Source organism: Callorhinchus milii, unplaced genomic scaffold (assembly GCF_018977255.1).
Source record: "Callorhinchus milii isolate IMCB2004 unplaced genomic scaffold, IMCB_Cmil_1.0 Scaffold4, whole genome shotgun sequence".
In the NCBI taxonomy this organism is placed as follows: Eukaryota; Metazoa; Chordata; class Chondrichthyes; order Chimaeriformes; family Callorhinchidae; genus Callorhinchus; species Callorhinchus milii.
The window spans coordinates 12,821,871-12,839,738 of NW_024704745.1; the positions used below are offsets into that span (position 1 = coordinate 12,821,871).

The window sequence follows — 17,868 nt, forward strand, 5'->3', positions numbered from 1 at the left end:
TCAAATTATTTCCATTCCATTCTTACACTGAGGTTGAACTGGCAAAAAATGTATTTAGAAGAAGAAAAAAAGAAACTGCATAGCTTCCAGATGTCAAAATCTTGGTAGTCCAATAGCCAGAGGCAATACGAATATAATTCTGGCAACTACATTTTTCAGAAATTGGAATCCTGGTTGTCATTTCCTTTTTTAAGAGTGGGAGGGGGCAACGTAAGTTTGAATGTAAGGGAGGGAGAGAGGTCTTGGAAATGCATCGGGTGTCAAAAGTCAGAAGCATGCCTGGCAATGATTTTTCAGATGTAAAACTGAATATGCAGTGGGTAAAAATATTATTTGTTCAATAGGATATGCATCCACATCCCTAATTGCAACTGAATATGATATCAGGGTTAACTGGAACATAGGACCACAAGAACAGGAGGATGCCATTGTGCATGTTCTATCTTTCTCCATCTCTCTCTTTCTTTCTAAAACCAGGCAAAAGGATGATTATTGTCTCCACCCCGTCAATCTTGCTAAGCATCCAAGTTATGGGCTCTCGCGCAAGAATATTATGCTGTTAAAGCCATGGCTGTTACTGTCCTTAAATTTGCAGCACAATCTGTTGGAGTGGAAGTCAAATCCGGTGAGAGAGGTCATATTTCGGCTATGTATTTATCTTGTTTACTTTGCCTTGTTGTCACATAGATCAGACACTAATATAAGGAAACCATTCTACTCAATAAGTGGTTTAAGGATGACTTTTTTCTCCACCATCCGAAATATGACCTCTCTCACCGGATTGGACTTCCACTCCAAGAGCCAGCCCAGTTTGTTCTGCAAAATTTAAGGACAGTAACAGCCATGGCTTTAACAGCATAATAAACTTGTGGGAGAGCCCATAACTTGGATGCTTCGCAAGATTGACGGGGAGGAGACAATAATCATCCTGGAAACCATTTGGTATCTGAAGAAAACGTGGCTCTTGAATCTCCCAGTCCTGTTTATCCATTTGCCTGTTAGGATCTCCTGCAGGAAGGGACATTTGAGGGGCATAACTAGTGAAGCCCAAAGAGCTTTTAGCTGCAAGTGTGCTTGAGATGGGCGACGCCAGAGGAGTAGGATTTCAGTCATCAATCATCGGTGACAACATGGGCTGGCATCCAGAAAAGCCACCTCCTTGAGGAAGGTTTATAATCCACTATGTTTCTTCCTTTGTTGAAATCCTTCATTACTATTGTTATTACATTGTCACTCTTGGTTATGAGCGCACCTTGCTGTTAGATTCATATTCCAATTGTAGCTTCCGTTGTGGAATCGTGTGAGTATTAATCACTCGAGCTTTAGCCCCCCCCCCCACAGTGTGACACACACCCCTGCGCCCATGGTGGGCTGACTAGAGCGGATTGCATTTGTCGTGGCTGTCTGGTTCTTTGACCCTTCTCTGAAACAGCTGCATTCCAGCCTTATGAACTAATAGCACCACACGTTACTCTGCACCAGCGTCAGGCTTGGATTGTCTCCAGGCTGTGCCTCCTAAATGGAAATACTGTATCTGTCCTGCAAATGTTTAGGGGAAAAAAGGGAGAGCCAATTTATTTGATTCTGATCTCCCAACTATATAGATTTGACATTTATTTAACCTTACTTCATAAAGTTAGCCTTTTAAGCGAACGCACAAAAATAAGAGGTCAAACGCATCTGTATGGCATTTTGTGTTGGAGAGGATTTGAAGTTTACACGCTGTGAAAACATTCCTCCCAAAATGTTGGTGGTGTTCCAAAAAAACACGGCACACTGAGTGACAACATTAGTGACTTCTCTGCGCAAAAATGCACCCACTTGACTTAAAGGATTTGAGAAAAACAATAGAAGTCCACATGCATTTTAAGTTAATGACTTTATTAAATTATAACAGAATATGCAGTGTATTAGAGTAAAGCTGAATATTAATTTGTTTTGAAGATAAACGGTCTATTGGAAAGCGAATAATCAACAGAGAAGGATTTCAACTTTTTACGGCAAAATATTTTTTCTGATCTCTGATCCACACCGAATCTCCTCTTCCTATTCCACCTCACTCCCCAAGCAATGTATATTGTTGGAAAAGAGAAAACAAGACCTCAGCCAATGCTACTCAGATTGACAAAGTCTGTAATAAAAAATTATTTTAAAAATAATAATTTAGCGATCCAATCCACGACTGTTTGTGGGACACTGTTGTGTGCAATTGGCTGCCGCATTTTGCCCACAAAATATACAGTATGTTCTGTGAAGTGCTTTGAGACGTCTCAACGACATGATAAGGCGCTAAATCAAATGCAAGGATTATTATTATTATTTATAAAGTGCAGCAAACCAGCCTGTCTGGTGCAATTATTTTTATATATTTTTACTCTGCAAGGATCCTTGGCTCAGCATCTTCCAGAATGACTCATCTGAGAGGTTGCCACCTGGGGATTTCATCCTTTTTGCTGCCTCTCCACATAGTGCAGGATAATGGAGGAGCAACAAATGCCCACTATCACCAGAAATATTAGTTTTTTTAGTTACGGTCTGTTTTCGTATTTTCCCCTACCGCAACAAAAAAAAACTGTTTTTTTTTAATATAACTATAAATGTCAAATGTTGTTTGAAAGCACATTGAAAAATATTAGCTTTTACCACAGTGACGTTAAATGTACGTCTGTAAACCCACACACTATTACTTTGGGGAAATAGTTGGAATTTGTGGAAACTCGAATTGAAGGATGTTAACCAAAGGTTTTTGCTTTAAAATTGACTGCTCCATTTGCCTACGATTAGTCAGTCAGTACAAGGATTATTATATTATAAGCTGTGCGCAAGTACAGTCATTTTGTAGGGTTGGCAAAATATTTATTTGTTTGAGGTATGAACTTATTTATTGACTGTTTAATGTCTCATTCGAAGGACGGCACCTCTGACAATGCAGCGCTCCCCAGTAACTCATTGGTGGGTCAGCCTAGACTATCAGCTCAAAGACCTGATGTTGGAACAACCCCCAATGTGTAGGGCAATCTATAAATGCAATTTGTTGGTGGGGTTGGTGGTGGTGGTGACGTGCATCTTGAATACACAACCTTCTGTCTCAGAGGTGAGAAGGCTACCAATTGAGCCAGGCTGACATCCAAAGACACTCATAGATGAATAGCTTTCACAACAGAGTAACTAACCTACCGGTGTTTCTATTTTATAGCGTCTCCTGAGAGCTCAGTGCATAACTGTGGCAAGCTTCTCACCTTAGTAACATACACTTGCCATAAAGGACATAGTGATATCTTTTGAGATGAATGAACAATTTATTTGGATATTGTTTCATGAATTTAGTATGAGGGAGGAATATTGGCCAGAACACCAAGAGAATTTGCCTGCTATTCTTCAGATACATCTGAATGATTCCTTCAAAAGAAAAATTGGTCACTCAATCCATGACTGTTTGTGGGACACTGCTGTGCTCAATTGGCTGCTGAGTTTCGCCCACAAAATATACAGTCAATTCACTTTACTGTATATTCTGTGAAGCGCTTTGAGATGTCCCAAAACCGTGATAAGGCACTATATCAAATGCAAGGATTATCATTATTATCTATCTGAATCACAGAGCAGGCAGATGGGATCTCGAATTTTATACTGTTCCATCCAATGTCGCTGTTTTTGATACCAAACAAATTAAACCCAAGACATTTTAATTTAAAATTCACTGTGTCTGAATTATTTTATTAAGGGGATTACACAAGTACCTTAATTCTGCTGGTTTTAGTTACTAAAATCAAAGAAATTCATCTAATCCGGAACCTTGAACAACACCAACATTTTTTTATATATGTATATAGCGCCCCTCATGCAGGGTAGTGTCCCAGAGCACTTGACAGTGGAGCAAGATATCGGGGAGGTGGGAGGTGAGCATATGCACGGTCGGAAGGAGAAAAGGTGCATGTTTAGTCCACTGCATGCTCTGAAGTCTGTGCCAATAAGTGCCATTCCTTTTAATAACGGAGAAGTGTTTTGTGTGATGCAACACATTTATAAACAAAGCATAATCTTTCTTTGTGATTAGAACCACGCTAGCCGAATCTTCTCTGGCATCCAGCCAACTGGGATCCCTCACCTGGGGAACTATCTTGGAGCTATTGAAAACTGGGTGAGACTGCAAACTGAATACAGCAGCGTCCTGTACAGTATCGTGGACTTGCACTCCATCACCATTCCTCAAGACCCCAGCACGCTTAGGCAAAATATTCTCGACATGACGGCCAGCCTCCTGGCATGTGGCATCAACCCTGAGCGAGCAATCCTCTTTCAACAATCCAAGGTCAGTTCCAGCTAAATTTCCAAGTCTTTTTTATTGATATATTTTTTTTAAAAAAGTTATTTTGGCAGAGCTGTGGGCCTCCTAAAGATTATAGAAAGTTTTGCATTCCACATGTACAAATAAAATATTCATCCAAAGAAAATAATTGACTTCACCGGGTTTTAAGATCCAATCAGACTGGAGCAGTGAAGCAGCTTTTGCAGTGGGGCACACAGGTGGGGGTTGCAGTGTGTTGTTTAATTGTGCAAATAGCCTCATGCCATCAATTATAACTGTAGCAGTGGGTCAAAAGTTTTTGATAGCAGATTTTCCGCCTTCCCTTTTCTCTTTCCTCTTTCAGCTGCACAACAACAATACATTTGTAAAGCAGCTTTCATGTCGGGAGGACGTCCCAAGGCGCTGAACAGTTGGGGATCAGGACCCAAGCGTGGGGGGGGGGGCTTGGTTGGGATGAGGGAGGGCAGAGAAGTAGGAATGCGGCTAAAGCCACGGTCAAAAAGAAAGGTCTTGAGTCGTGCCTTGAAGGAGGCAAGGGAGGGATTGAGGCAAAGGGATGGAGTTCTAAAGGGTGGGGGCGGAGAGGCTGAAAGCCCAGCGGCCGATGGTAAGGTGGGTCGGGCGAGAGACATGGAGTAGGCAGGAGCCTGCTGAACAGAGGGAGGGGACAGCTTGTTAGGGGTCAGCAGGTCAGAGATGTAGGAGGGGGCAAGACTGTGGATGGCCTTGAACGTGAGCACAAGGATTTTGAATTCTATCCTCTGAGGGATGGGGAGCCAGTGGAGCCGGGCGAGGGTGATGGAGTCACGGAACCTGGTGCAGGAGAGGACACGAGCTGCAGAGTTCAGGATGATCTGCAGCTTGTGGAGGGAAGAGTTAGGGAGCCCGATACGGCGGGAGTGTCCAGAGTCGAGCCTTGACGAATGCGTATATAAGGTGGCCTGAGGGGTAAGGCAATGGCAGAGTCGAGCAATGGGGAAAGCAGCGTGTCATGTCACGGATATGGAGGAGAAAGGACAGTTGAGGGTCGAACAAGACACCCAGGTTCCTGACTGGCTTGGTGATGTGGAGTGTGCATCCGTGGAGGCTGATGCTGCCAGTGCCTGAGGTGCGGAGGAGCTGATTCGTGCCAATCAGGAGGGCCTCGGTCTTGCTGACATTCAGCTGTAGAAAGTTAGCTCTCATCCAGGACTCAGTGTTTGACAGAGCATTTGCACTGGATAAATCTTGATTGTTTTCTCCAGCTCTGCTTATCCCCTCTCTGGTTCCTTCTGACCTTTTATACTATGGCACCTGAAGCCTTTAGGTTCTGCTGTGGGATCGGATCAAAGCAAGGAGCAAGATAGGGTCCCTTACAAACTAAGTTCAACCTCCAGCTGAAAACTGTGTGTGTTACAATTTTTTACTTCAAGGACTCACAAAGATGCACATTTTAAGGCTATCTGTTAATTAGTCATTCTTCTTTCCAGCTCAATACATGTAGATATATTTTTTAGCAGAAAGCTGTAGTGAATTACACTAGAAGTTTATTTTTAGCCCAATTTTTAAATATGACTGTGATCTGCCAGAATGCACAATGTGAGGATGTAGGTTACTCCTGGCAAGCCTAGTCTTTATGGCCCTAACAGTTCTCAAAAAAAAATCTTCTCTATCCTTTCTATCTCTCTCAACTGCTATATGCTTCCTTAGAATAAGGGGCAACATTTCTACCATCTGAAGGACGTGCTATGTTATCAGCCTGAATGAGTAAGAGGGGAATTCAAGGTTGGGAGTGACGTGACTGCAAGAAACAAGCAGGTGGAGATTGGTCGAATAAGGAACTGCTGGTGGAATATTTCATACAAAGCAGACAGATTGTCAACTTTTATTTCACACACTTGTATTCATCATAGAATGGTCCGACAGCTAGGATTAAGGAACAGATTAGGTTACGACTCTGAATTCTTACATTGCGTATGAAGAGCTATTTGGATTGATGGAGTTACTTTATTGTCTGTTTAACTCGGTTTGTAAAGATGCCTGGGTGATTTTAGCTGCAGGTTACTTGAAAGAAATAAAACAAAGTGCAAAATGCATCCTAACAACTTGGGACACATCTTGACGTTGAGGACACAAGTGTTAAAAGAACAGTATGTAGTTGCAAAGCATATCATCTCCACTGCCTTCTTGTCAGTCACTGCACAGTCACAAGAAATTCATTACCTTGTTTACTCCCAGAAACCAGCAAGCTGCAGTTATTACTCAACAACTAGGCTATCCAGCAAAACTTCCACCCAGGTACAATATGCGGTGTTGGATTTGCCATCACAGACAATATTGTGGACATTCCTTCACTTAGGTTCAGTACCTCAGTAAACCCTAAGCACAGTAAAAATAGTGGTCCCACGAGCTTCAGGAGTGCAAAATGCAATTTGCAGCAAAGTTGGGTAGCCAAGGGATAGCTTTATGCCGTTGGAGGATGTCCCTACTCACAAGCTTTGGAAGTCTCCCACTCTGTCAACCTTTATTAATTTAATTTGTTTGCCTTTAAGGTTGCTGAACACACAGAATTAACCTGGATTTTGGGATGTTTGACAAGCATGCCACGATTACGTCACTTACCTCAGTGGAAGGCAAGTACCACTACCTCACCATACGACAACAACAGCTTACATTTATGTAATGCCCTTCATGCAGTTAGCATCTTGGAGTATAATTCACAGTAAAGGAATTAGCACAAATAACTGGTCTTTCATAGGGTGTGAGAAATTGGCTGTAATATCTCACCTAGCAATTAGATTGATGACATACTAACTCAATACAGCTAAAAGGTAAATGTATATACTTCAGAACAATCTTCCTGTCAGAAACGTAGAATAACACAGAAGTATGCAGGATCTAAAAAGACCATTGCAGTATATCTGGCCAATCCCAAAGTGTACATGAGCCAATGTAGAAAAATAATTTACTTTATAATATCTATCTCTACTCTACCCCGAATCTCTGGAACTACCTGCCTCAATCTCTCCCTCTTTGCCAGTCTTCAAATCATACCTGAAGACTTTTGTCTTTGTGTCTTCATTTTAGCTCCCCCCACCTGCTGAGTCATGTCATCATTAAGTGCTGCTACCGCATAAATAAAGCAAGTTATTGTTGACTTTACCCTGCTCCTAAAAAGAAAGCATATCATGTATCCACAATCTGTTCTTTGATAAAGTAAAATGTTATTATAAATGAACAAATCTGAGGGAAAAGAAGGAGACTGCTCTCCCGCGGAAAAGCAGAGGTAACAGCATCCCTGTATACACAACGTGTGTCTGTCTTCTGAACAAATGTTGCTGTTTGCCCTGCGCATTGATATTGCTTCCTATAGCAGAGCTGCTTTAAACCAAGTTGTTAGGTGGCTGTACTGGTTGGTACTTTTTCTAACAGCTTTGTTTCTTTCTGCAGATGAAAAGCTCTGGTCAGAATAACGAAGGCACCGTGGGTCTGTTTACTTACCCAGTCCTGCAGTCTGCAGACATACTCTTGTACAAGTGAGAAATGCTTTTCAATGTGTATCATGATTATAAGTTTTACAAGATTTCTGAAAATTTAGCAATACAGTCTCCTTGTCAGTGGCATATACATCTTCATCCTTCTACAGATATACCCCAACCCAGTATGTATAAATACCTTATCTCCTCTATTGTCTATGTTCCTCTTTTTTTCTCTGGCTGAGTCGTATACCTCTCAACACACTATTGATCTACATTTGGAACTACAGGGGTTTCTGTAGCTTTCCTTCAATTTTTTGTACAAAAAACAAAGACAACCATTCAGTGCAAACAATGCCATTCAATGTGCTAAATTACGTGGTTTAGCATCCTTGTGTTCTGGACATTCCTCCATATCTTATCCCACTTTGTTTGTGGACATGTTCTAACTCATTGATTTCCCTCTTTGTATCATGATCCACATGAATTACTAAACTTAGTCATGTGCACCATATGGAGAGACAAGGTACATTTGCCCACAGTCAATTTTACTGTTAAATACCTGGATTTGCAGTCCCTACAGAACTAATACTATTTGCCAATCATGCAAACTGTCCCCTTTAGACAGCTTATCCTTGGCTAGACAGGTTAGGTAAGGGTATCAAGGGGCAAAGGCAGGTAATTGGAGTTGAGGTACAGATCAGCCACGATCTTATAGAATGGTCTCTCAAGGGTCTGAATGGCCTACTCCTGTTCCTATATTCCTAGACATGGCCCCTGTGATATCCGCATGGGTGGGTTAAAGAGTTTGTCTCAGTCCATTATCCCATCAGAGGAATCTTCTTTAAAAGCCTGCATTGCTCAACATCATAATAGTAGTGTGCCCCCCATGGTCCAAGTCTCCAATAGTTGATATCAGAAAAATCAAATGTGACTTTGAAAACCCAGTAAAACTTGGCCTTTTATTATAAAAGGATGGTATGTCCAGTGCATTACAATTGGTGTAATTGCACTGGCCTTCAAGGAATAGCACATTATTTTAGCTTAGCAAGCTGGGGAGAGAGAGACTGCCATTGCAACACTGCTGTCTAGGCTCCATAAGGTTTGTTCCAAATATATCACAAAAAGCAGAATGTTTACATGATGCCTTAACCTTTCTTTGAATCACCACCTATTTTCTTCTTGGAGTTAAAAGTGCTGCATCTTTGTCTCTTAAAAGATCAACCCACGTGCCTGTTGGAGAAGATCAGATTCAGCACTTGGAGCTCACACAGGACATAGCTCGCACCTTCAACAACAATTACGGCAACTGTTTTCCTGTACCCAAAGCCATTTTGAGTAAGTCCAATTCTGAGAAACCAGAGGAATTTTTAACTGTACCTACAGACCCAACTATCTTGAAATCCTGCACTTTACCTTCCAGAAAATGGATTTGGTGAATATTATGAGGGGTTTGTAAATCGCATACACTTTCACTTGTAGATTGGATAAATTGTCCTCGAGTGAAATCAAATCTGTAACTTGCTGTTTAGTATGCAGCATTCTGGTTATACAACACAGCAGGCAAAATGGGTAGATGAGGGTGTAGTTACAGCAAACAATGTTTTCCCAATATGTTCCCACATCACTGGAAGTGATTTTATTTGTCAGCATAGTTTTCAAACAACCTTTAAACATTAGACTGATGTAATCAAGTTGTGTCAATTTACTGACAACGCTGCTTTGCTTGTTGTTGACACAATTAACAATATTCAATGTGCAGTAATGTAGAGGTTTTCAAAATCATTCTCAATCAACATTATTTGATTCTCTCAACTGCAGGTGAAACTAAGAAAGTGAAATCGTTGAGAAATCCTACAGCAAAGATGTCGAAATCTGACCCCCAACAATTAGCGACTGTAAACATCACTGATTCACCAGAGGAAATAGCATTGAAGTTTCGAAAAGCGGTAACCGACTTCACCTCTGAAGTAACCTACGACCCAGAGGGACGTCCAGGGGTATCCAATCTGGTTGCTGTGCACACGGCCTTAACAGGAATGAGTGTCGAGGAGGTTGTGCATCAAAGCAGGGGACTAGACACCGCACGCTACAAATCAGTGGTGGCTGAGGTTGTCATTGAGAAATTTGCACCTATTAAAAATGAAATTGAAAAACTGAGAGCTGACCAAGGTTTCCTGGAGCAAGTCTTGAACCGTGGAGCTGAAAAAGCAAGAGAACTGGCAGCCCCAGTACACCATGAAATCCGAAAACTTGTTGGTTTTAGCTAGCGACTGTAAACTGCATCTATTGTATTACTACAAAATTACAATGAAATCAGTTTGAAATGGTACCTCAAAGGAATAGTGTCACATGAGTGTTCAAAGTAAGGTCAACACTTTCAGATTGATCAACCCTTAATTGTATTGGATCATAAATTTAACATACTTTTTTTAAAAAAAGAATGGTTAGTCCAAAGAAGTGTGAATCACTTGTATGGCAAATGTAACTGTTCACATCTATTGAACTATGGGGCATAAAGCCACAACTTTCACTTGTCTTACCTGTCTGACCTGTATTCAAAGGAGCTCGATGGTTCAAATTCAGGTCTGGGCTAAGTTTGCTGATCTCAGTTAGGTCTGCTTTGAGATGTCTCAACGATGTTATAAATTGCTATATCAATACAAGGATTATCTGTGCGCAATTGGCTGCCGCGTTTTGCCCACAAATTATACAGTCAATTCACTTTACAGTATATTCTGTGAAGCACATTGAGATGTCTCGAGAATGTGATAAGGCACTAAATCAAAAGAAAGGATTATTATTATTAAATGGGAGGCTGAATTGGCCCTGGAGTTTGCAGGATTCAGGGGGGCAAAACCAGCCAGGGTTCCTGCTCCCGTTCCCATTACACCACCCTCTACTGGTAATGCATGTTTATGGCATCTGGGTAGGGAGGGAGGGGTTCAGGCTTGGTGGTGACTCCTTGAGCAGTGGAGTGGCTTATCACAATCACTACTAAGGTTCACACATAAACAGTGACTATTTGGCTGGAGCACTGGAGAAACCAAACACTAGCAAGAGGAGGCCAGAGCAGGAGTAGAAAGAAAGAGCATATGGCAGTGGGGAGAAAATTAGAAAAATAATTGGACACACTAAATTTATATACAACAATCTTTGTTTCAGAGAAAATACTATCACCAGAGAAAATCTTTCAATCTTGTTCCTGCTGCAGTGGTGAAAATACGATACAGTATTGAACATTACACCACAAAGCATAAATGACAACCTGGGCAAATTAAGGTGTTCCTATTAGTGTGGTGTCACAGAGTGTGGGGCTTGTGATTTGTTTCATAGGACTTTCTTGACCCCATTAAGTCAATGGCAGGTATTAAGTCTCAGAGTCTGGTTATTTCCCCAAAAGGGAGAGAAGGAAATTGTAACATTGTACTCCACACTGTCAGCACTCTGGGCGCTCCCTGCGTGTTGTATAAATGCAAATTGTTGTTGTAGCTGAGCTAGCCTGGCATGAACTTTTGCCCCTCCCAGGAGGCAATCCAAAAGTAGCATGTTTGGCTGGTTCTCAGCTCGGACAAGCTCCTGAACCTAAAATGGAAGAAACCATTGAATTAAAACTAGGTGATCCTACAGGCAGGTTTCACTGCGTCATCAGAATAGAATAATATCTGCTGTGAATTTTAGTGGCAAAGAAATATAATTTTGGATAATAGCTTCTGTGGTTCTAAGCATATCTCTCAAATTTGTGGATGTGCAGCAGACATGCAGTCTAAAATAAATTGCTATATATAAGAACAGTACTGGCTTATCTCTGTAGTGGCGCAAGGACGTCTGCCTGCTCTCTGGATCGGTTCTCGCCACAGAATGTTGAGTGTTTGAGTCAACCAGGTGAGTAGTATTGAAAATTGTAAACAAATTATAAATCTTGCATTTAGAATGAGAATTGACGTGAGAAATTATTGACAAAATATTGAAATGTGTATTTTTTAAAAAAAATCATGTTAACTTGATCCTTGTTGCTTTCATTTAACTAATGATTTAGACCTAATACATTTTTTTAAATCAGTTGTGACACGACAAGCATCCAGGATAGAACTTTCTTATGTGTTAGGTATTTATCACTTATTCCTCTATTAAAATTTAGGAAAACTTTCCTCCCACTCAAAGATGAGGGTGTTTCTGAACCTGTCATGAGGTCATTAAAAATGTTCATGGTATTAATGTTTATTATTAGTTCAAACTAGGTTGAAGGAAAAACTAACTTCGCCTTTAGCTGGTTTCTAGTCTTTCTTGGAACCTACATTTTCCTGCATCATTTAGCCAAGTTGGCTAATGGATTCCAGTTGAGGAAGCCAGTGAGAGACAGATTGTTCGTTTTGGGCTGAGACTTTTTCAAGTTTAGCCAAGTTGGCTCAATAATACGAGCAAATCCAGTGTATGGTAAATATTATAAATATGTACTGTAACTTATTATGTAATAATTGGACCATCATGCCTTGACAAAATTCATGGAAATCGCTTTTAATTTAAAAAAAAATAAAACTGTGGAAAATCTACAAATTGAGGAATGCTGCCAAAGTTATTACAATGTTTTATAATTAAACTGTGCTTTTAAGATTAACATGTTCCAGCGACACTACACTGCAGCAAAGCAGCAGTGTGAAGGATGGTTGCACAAGTCATTCTTCAGTAAGCCTTTGAGGTGCAATATGTGTAGATCACTCCATGGCTGTTTATGGTACATTGCTGTGCACAATTGGCTGCTGCATCTTGCAGCATTACAGTATATTCTGTGAGGTGCTTTGAGACATCTCAATGACAAAATGTCATGATAAGGCACTAGATCAAATGCAAGGATAATTATTATAACAACAACCAGCAAAATTACATCCCGAGGCTGATAACCTACAGTTAAGATTGAATGGGCTATTTAGTAGCGAAACATTTTCCTTGTTTGCTGCATGGATTTGGATAATTTTAGAGCAAACGTATCAAAAAATATCCATATGTTAGTGGCTTAAAGTAATATGGGTTTGTGTGGCATCGTGGAAATTGCCCCCAGTTTAAAAGTAAATGCAAATTTGCTGCTGATACCCAAACCACATTCACATATGGGGAAGCTTGTAGTATGTAAAATGTGTTCCATAAGTCCATGTTCCTCAAAGGAAAGGTTGGAGCTCCTATATGGAAACATTTATCTGTACCACATCCAGTGTTGTATGGTAATTCCATCGCCTTTTGTGATTTCATATTTCAAAATCTTCCCTTCATGTTAGTATAATGTATAATTAGCATATTAGTGTTAGATTTTTAATTGCAAAATGGATAGTACTGTAGAATATTTCAACCATAATCATGTAACTGTTAAGTGAAGTCTGTGGATTTATGGACCACCCGCGTAGAATAAAGCATTCCATTACAATTTAAAGGGAAGGTTGACCACAGCTCCAATTACATATTAGATGTTAAACTTCTCACACCATTTCATTTCTGCTGCATGAGAGGAAATGGAGAGGGGATTCAGAGAGGTGGAGGCTCATTTGGAGCGTAAACTTGGACTTGTTGGGCCAAATGGTCTATTTCCGTACTGTAAAGTCTACGTAATACACAGCCAATTGCACACAGCAGTGTCCCACAAACAGTTGTGGATTGAGTGACCAAATAGTTTTTTTGTGTGGAGGGATTATTATCTCTGGAAAAGTGATTTGCAATCGGCTAACAACCGGGTTCCTACTTACTGCTAGGTGAACAGAGGCATGTGGAGTAAGGAAACTTGCCCATTGCCCTGCTTGGAAGTCGAGCCCAGGTCCTCTAAGTACTAAGTTCCAGGACTCCACATGGCCTGTTTGTGACACAATAAAGCACTGTATTAAATGCAAAGATTATTATCATTCAAAAATTTAATCTAAGAAAAGCTTTGCCAGTTGGCATAAGAGCTTCAGTTCTCCAAAACCTATTCAAATGAATGTATTTTTTTTTGCTCATCTATTCCCTGTCAATTTGAGTTTATCCTCTGAGCCGGAAGCAATGAATATCATAAATGTAAGAAAATATCGAACTCAGGCTTTGACCACCAAAGATTACATTATGCCAAAACCACACAGAAATTATAGAAAATGAAATGAATGCCAAGAAATGAATATCATAACTATTCTCAAGAAAGCGTTGAAGTCAAGCTTTGACCACCAAAGCTTTGACCTCATTGTTCCAAAAACACAACAAAATGTCAGGAAATAGGAAATTATTTATCTGGCTCATGATAATCTGCTATCCAATAGTTAATTTTTTAAAGCAAACCAGTGAACTTTATGATGCTCTCATTTACATGGCACAGCCTTAGAATGATTCAATGATCAACAGGAAGACCAGCAGTTCTCAGCATTTTACATAGAATTAAAGGCAACCTACAGTCAATTGGTCCAATTAGTCAAGCTGGATATGTTAATTTCTCCCCCAGTTTCTCCCCATACCAATCTATTCTCTTCCCTCATACATGCATTGATTTTCCTTTTAAATGCCTTGATGCTTTTTGCTTGAATCACAGATTGTGTCAACAACAACAACAAAATTACATTTCTTTAGCGCCTTTCCCATCAGAAGGATGTCCCAAAGCGCTGGGCAGACGGAGTTTCGGACCCGAGCTAGGGGATGGGATCGGGGAGGGTGGAGAGCAGGGGGGAAAGCAGGGAGATTGAAAGCACGGTTGAAGAGGAGGGTCTTGAAAGAGGCAAGAGAAGGGGCCAGGCAGAGAGATTGTGGGACGCTGTTCGCAGGGGTGGGGACAGAGTGGCCTTTGGTGTGAGACAGTGATGGAGCTGGGCAATGTTGCAGAGGTGGGGGGAGGCAGAATGGGTCATGTCGCAGATGTGGGATAGAAAGGATAGTTGAGGGTCAAACAAGATGCCAAGGTTTTGGACTGGCTTAGCAAGGTGGAGTGTGCAACCATGGATGGTGATGCTGTCAGCGCCTGAGGTGAAGAGGCGCTGACGGGAGCCAATCAGGAGGGCCTCGGGCTTGTTGATGTTCAACTGAAGAAAATTAGTTCTTATCCACGACTTGATGTCTGACAGACATTCTGTCAAGACAGCAATGGTCCTGGAGTGAAGAGTGGAGGCAGAGAGGTATAGTTGGTGTCATTCGCATACATGTGGAAGTTGACCCCATGTCTGCAGATGATGTCAGCAAGAGGGGGCAGATGCAGATAGATATTGAAGAGGAGTGGACCAAGGAGAGAGCCCTGAGGAACACCACACAAGATGGTGTGGGGGCTAGAGGAGAAACTGTTTGTGAAGATGAAGTGGAGGCTGTGTGAGAGGTACGATCTGAACCAGTCAACCTGGTGCAGTGGTAGCACTCTCGCCTCTGAGTCAGAAGATTGTGGGTTCAGGCCCCATGTTGGGTCTTGGAATCACATAGTCTAAGCTGATACTCCAATGTAGTGTTGAAATGTCAGAGATGCTAACCTTCGGATGAGAAGTTAAACCAGGGTCCAGTAAGTCTGCTTAAGGTGGACGTTGAAGATCCCCAAGGCACTATTTGAACAGAGAAGGGATTTTCTCCCAATGTCCTGGCCAACAAATAAAATTGATCAATCGCTCCGTGGCTGTTTGTGGGAGATTGCAGTGTGCAAACTGGCTACTGCATTTCGCCAACAAAATACAAAGCACTTTGAGACGTTGCGACGACATAATAAAAGGTTATATCAAATGTAGCGATTATCATTATTAGCTTCTGGTAGTGAGTTCCACATTCTCACCATCCTCTGTGCAAAGGTCCTCCTGAAACTCTATTAGATCTGTTAGTCCCTATCTCTATTCATGCCTCCTTATTATGGACTCACCACCAAGAGAAAAAGGTCTAACCTATCCAGTCTTTCCTGATAGTTGTACCCTCTCATCCTTGGTAATATCCCAATAAATCTGTGCTGTCATCTCTTTAACACAGTATTCATCTTGTCGTATGGTGACTAGAGCTGTATTCCAAATGTGATCTCGCTAAAGTTTATACAGATTTAGCACTACTACAGTATTTATACGTCCTCCTGACGTGAAAGGCGCGAAACAAATGTAATTTTATTTGATTGTTTGAATACATCATTTTATATAAGATTCCATTCTCACCTGAGGTAGTAATGCTGACTGCAATCGGTTTCACCTTTCTTCATTCATGTCTATACCAGATTGCTAATTATACCTTAATTTATGTTGAAGATAGGTAGAAAATGTACTAGAAGAGTTGAAATCTTCAATACGACAGTATGACCCTACTTAAATTGGTAAATTTGAGCCTGCACATTCCCAATGCTGAAATACTGTAATCCTTGTTAGATTCTGTTATCTCTTGCACTTAGACTCAGGATGAATCACATTAATTAAGTCCTTATGCTTCCACGAAAACAGGATACCATATATAAGAGCAACATGTGTCTTAGTTGTAGAAATAAAGACAAATAAACACGGGATGGATATGAGAAGGGTTGATCTTTTTAAAGTTGGTTTCTGCATCCAGTTGTAAGTATTATCCACCCTAAACCAAAGGAAAACTAACATCAATAAAGAAAAAAATGGATAAAAATACTGTTTGTTATAGTGAGAGTGAACATTGTTAATACATTGCTCAAGTAGTATATTAAATGTCAACGTCAGACTGGGCCTCAAGATAGTCTGAGCAAAAGATGTTAATCTCAAACATTTTTATTAAAAATGCAATAAGATGCAATGAAATACATTGCTATCAATTTTACCTGTTGAAATGCTGTTAGGTGCATTTAGAAATGGTACTCGTGCCCTATTAATTTGTTGCAATGAAGAAAACCAAAATAAATAACTTTATAAATGGCTTTCTTCATGATGTTTTGGAGAATAATTACCCTTTATTAAAAAAACTTTCTTGTCAGTGTTGAGTACTCGCTTACAACTGCTTCCTTTACTTACACACAATATTAGAAATTTCATTTCATTTCAATACACTGACCCATCCAAGGCCGCTTCTCTCTCAGGGAAACCAAATAGACTTGGTGTGATGCATACAGTACTGAATCAAGCGTTGTTGCTGAATGCTGTAACGACTACTAATGATTGAAATGTGCTGTAATCACTAAACACCAAAACATTAGGCAAGTTTTCTTATCCACAAACCTCCCTTTACGTAACAATAAGCAGGAACCTGGGTTGTTAGTCGATGGGCAGATTGCTTTTCCGGAGGTAATAATCCCTTCAAATAAAAACAAATTTTAAAAAAAAATGTGGTCACTCAATCCACATCCCATGTTTGTGGAACACTGCTGTGCGCAATTGGCCGCCGCGTTTCGCCCACAAACTATACAGTCGGTTCACCTTAAGGTATATTCTGTGAAGCGCTTTGAGACGTCTTGAAGATGTGATAAGGCACCACATCAAATACAAAGGATTATTATTATTATTAAGCTCCTGGCTTTCAGATTGCAGAACTTGCCTCGATTCCACCTAAGGTCAATCAAAAAATCTCAAACGTGGGATAAATCAATTTCTGCGGTTGCTGATAACTGAATAATTCTTGGTTGGTTTCTTGGGGGGGACAAGTTTTCCCCCTGTCGCTGATATCCTTGCATGATTGATCTGGGAAAGCTGCCACCCTGTTGACAAAGATTGAATTTCCTGTTGTGTTAGTTGCCACTTAGACGGCAGAGGGCACTAAAGTGTGTATAATACTGTACTGTATATCAGTCCAACAAACAGAAAAGGCATTACTGCTCATCTATAACTTCATAAAAAAAAGGGATCTTTCGGAAATGTCGAACCACACGAATCCGCTCAATTATAATAAAATGCACATTATAAACACACACACACACACACACACACACACAGTGTAGCCGGAGAACGGTCAATATATATTTGTGTTGCAAAGTATGACATGGAATAAGTGTGTCTGTCCAATGCACAATTTTTCTAAGATCATTGTAAATAGTACAGAAGTCTTAATTACTGATAGAATGTCTCGCGATTTCCAATAAATTTATAATCGATCACTCTCCTGTACTCTATAAATAACGTCAGTGCGTTTATTTGAAGGCAGTGGTTTTATTTATTTTTTTGCGCTAATGTACAGTACCTCAAAACCAAAATC

The 17,868-nt window shown here is 40.6% G+C and overlaps 1 protein-coding gene across 1 annotated transcript in view; it reads left to right on the forward strand.

The window, feature by feature from the left end:
• wars2 (tryptophanyl tRNA synthetase 2, mitochondrial) overlaps positions 1-10,297 on the forward strand; it is a 31,061-nt gene extending 20,764 nt beyond the window's left edge. The window contains exons 2-6 of the mRNA XM_007895906.2: positions 4,058-4,312; positions 6,841-6,921; positions 7,739-7,824; positions 8,984-9,102; positions 9,586-10,297. Coding sequence (XP_007894097.2) covers positions 4,247-4,312; positions 6,841-6,921; positions 7,739-7,824; positions 8,984-9,102; positions 9,586-10,034 — 801 coding nt within the window. The 5' untranslated portion in view covers positions 4,058-4,246 and the 3' untranslated portion in view covers positions 10,035-10,297. The remainder of the gene's footprint in view (positions 1-4,057; positions 4,313-6,840; positions 6,922-7,738; positions 7,825-8,983; positions 9,103-9,585) is intronic.
• The last annotated feature ends 7,571 nt before the right edge of the window (positions 10,298-17,868 follow it).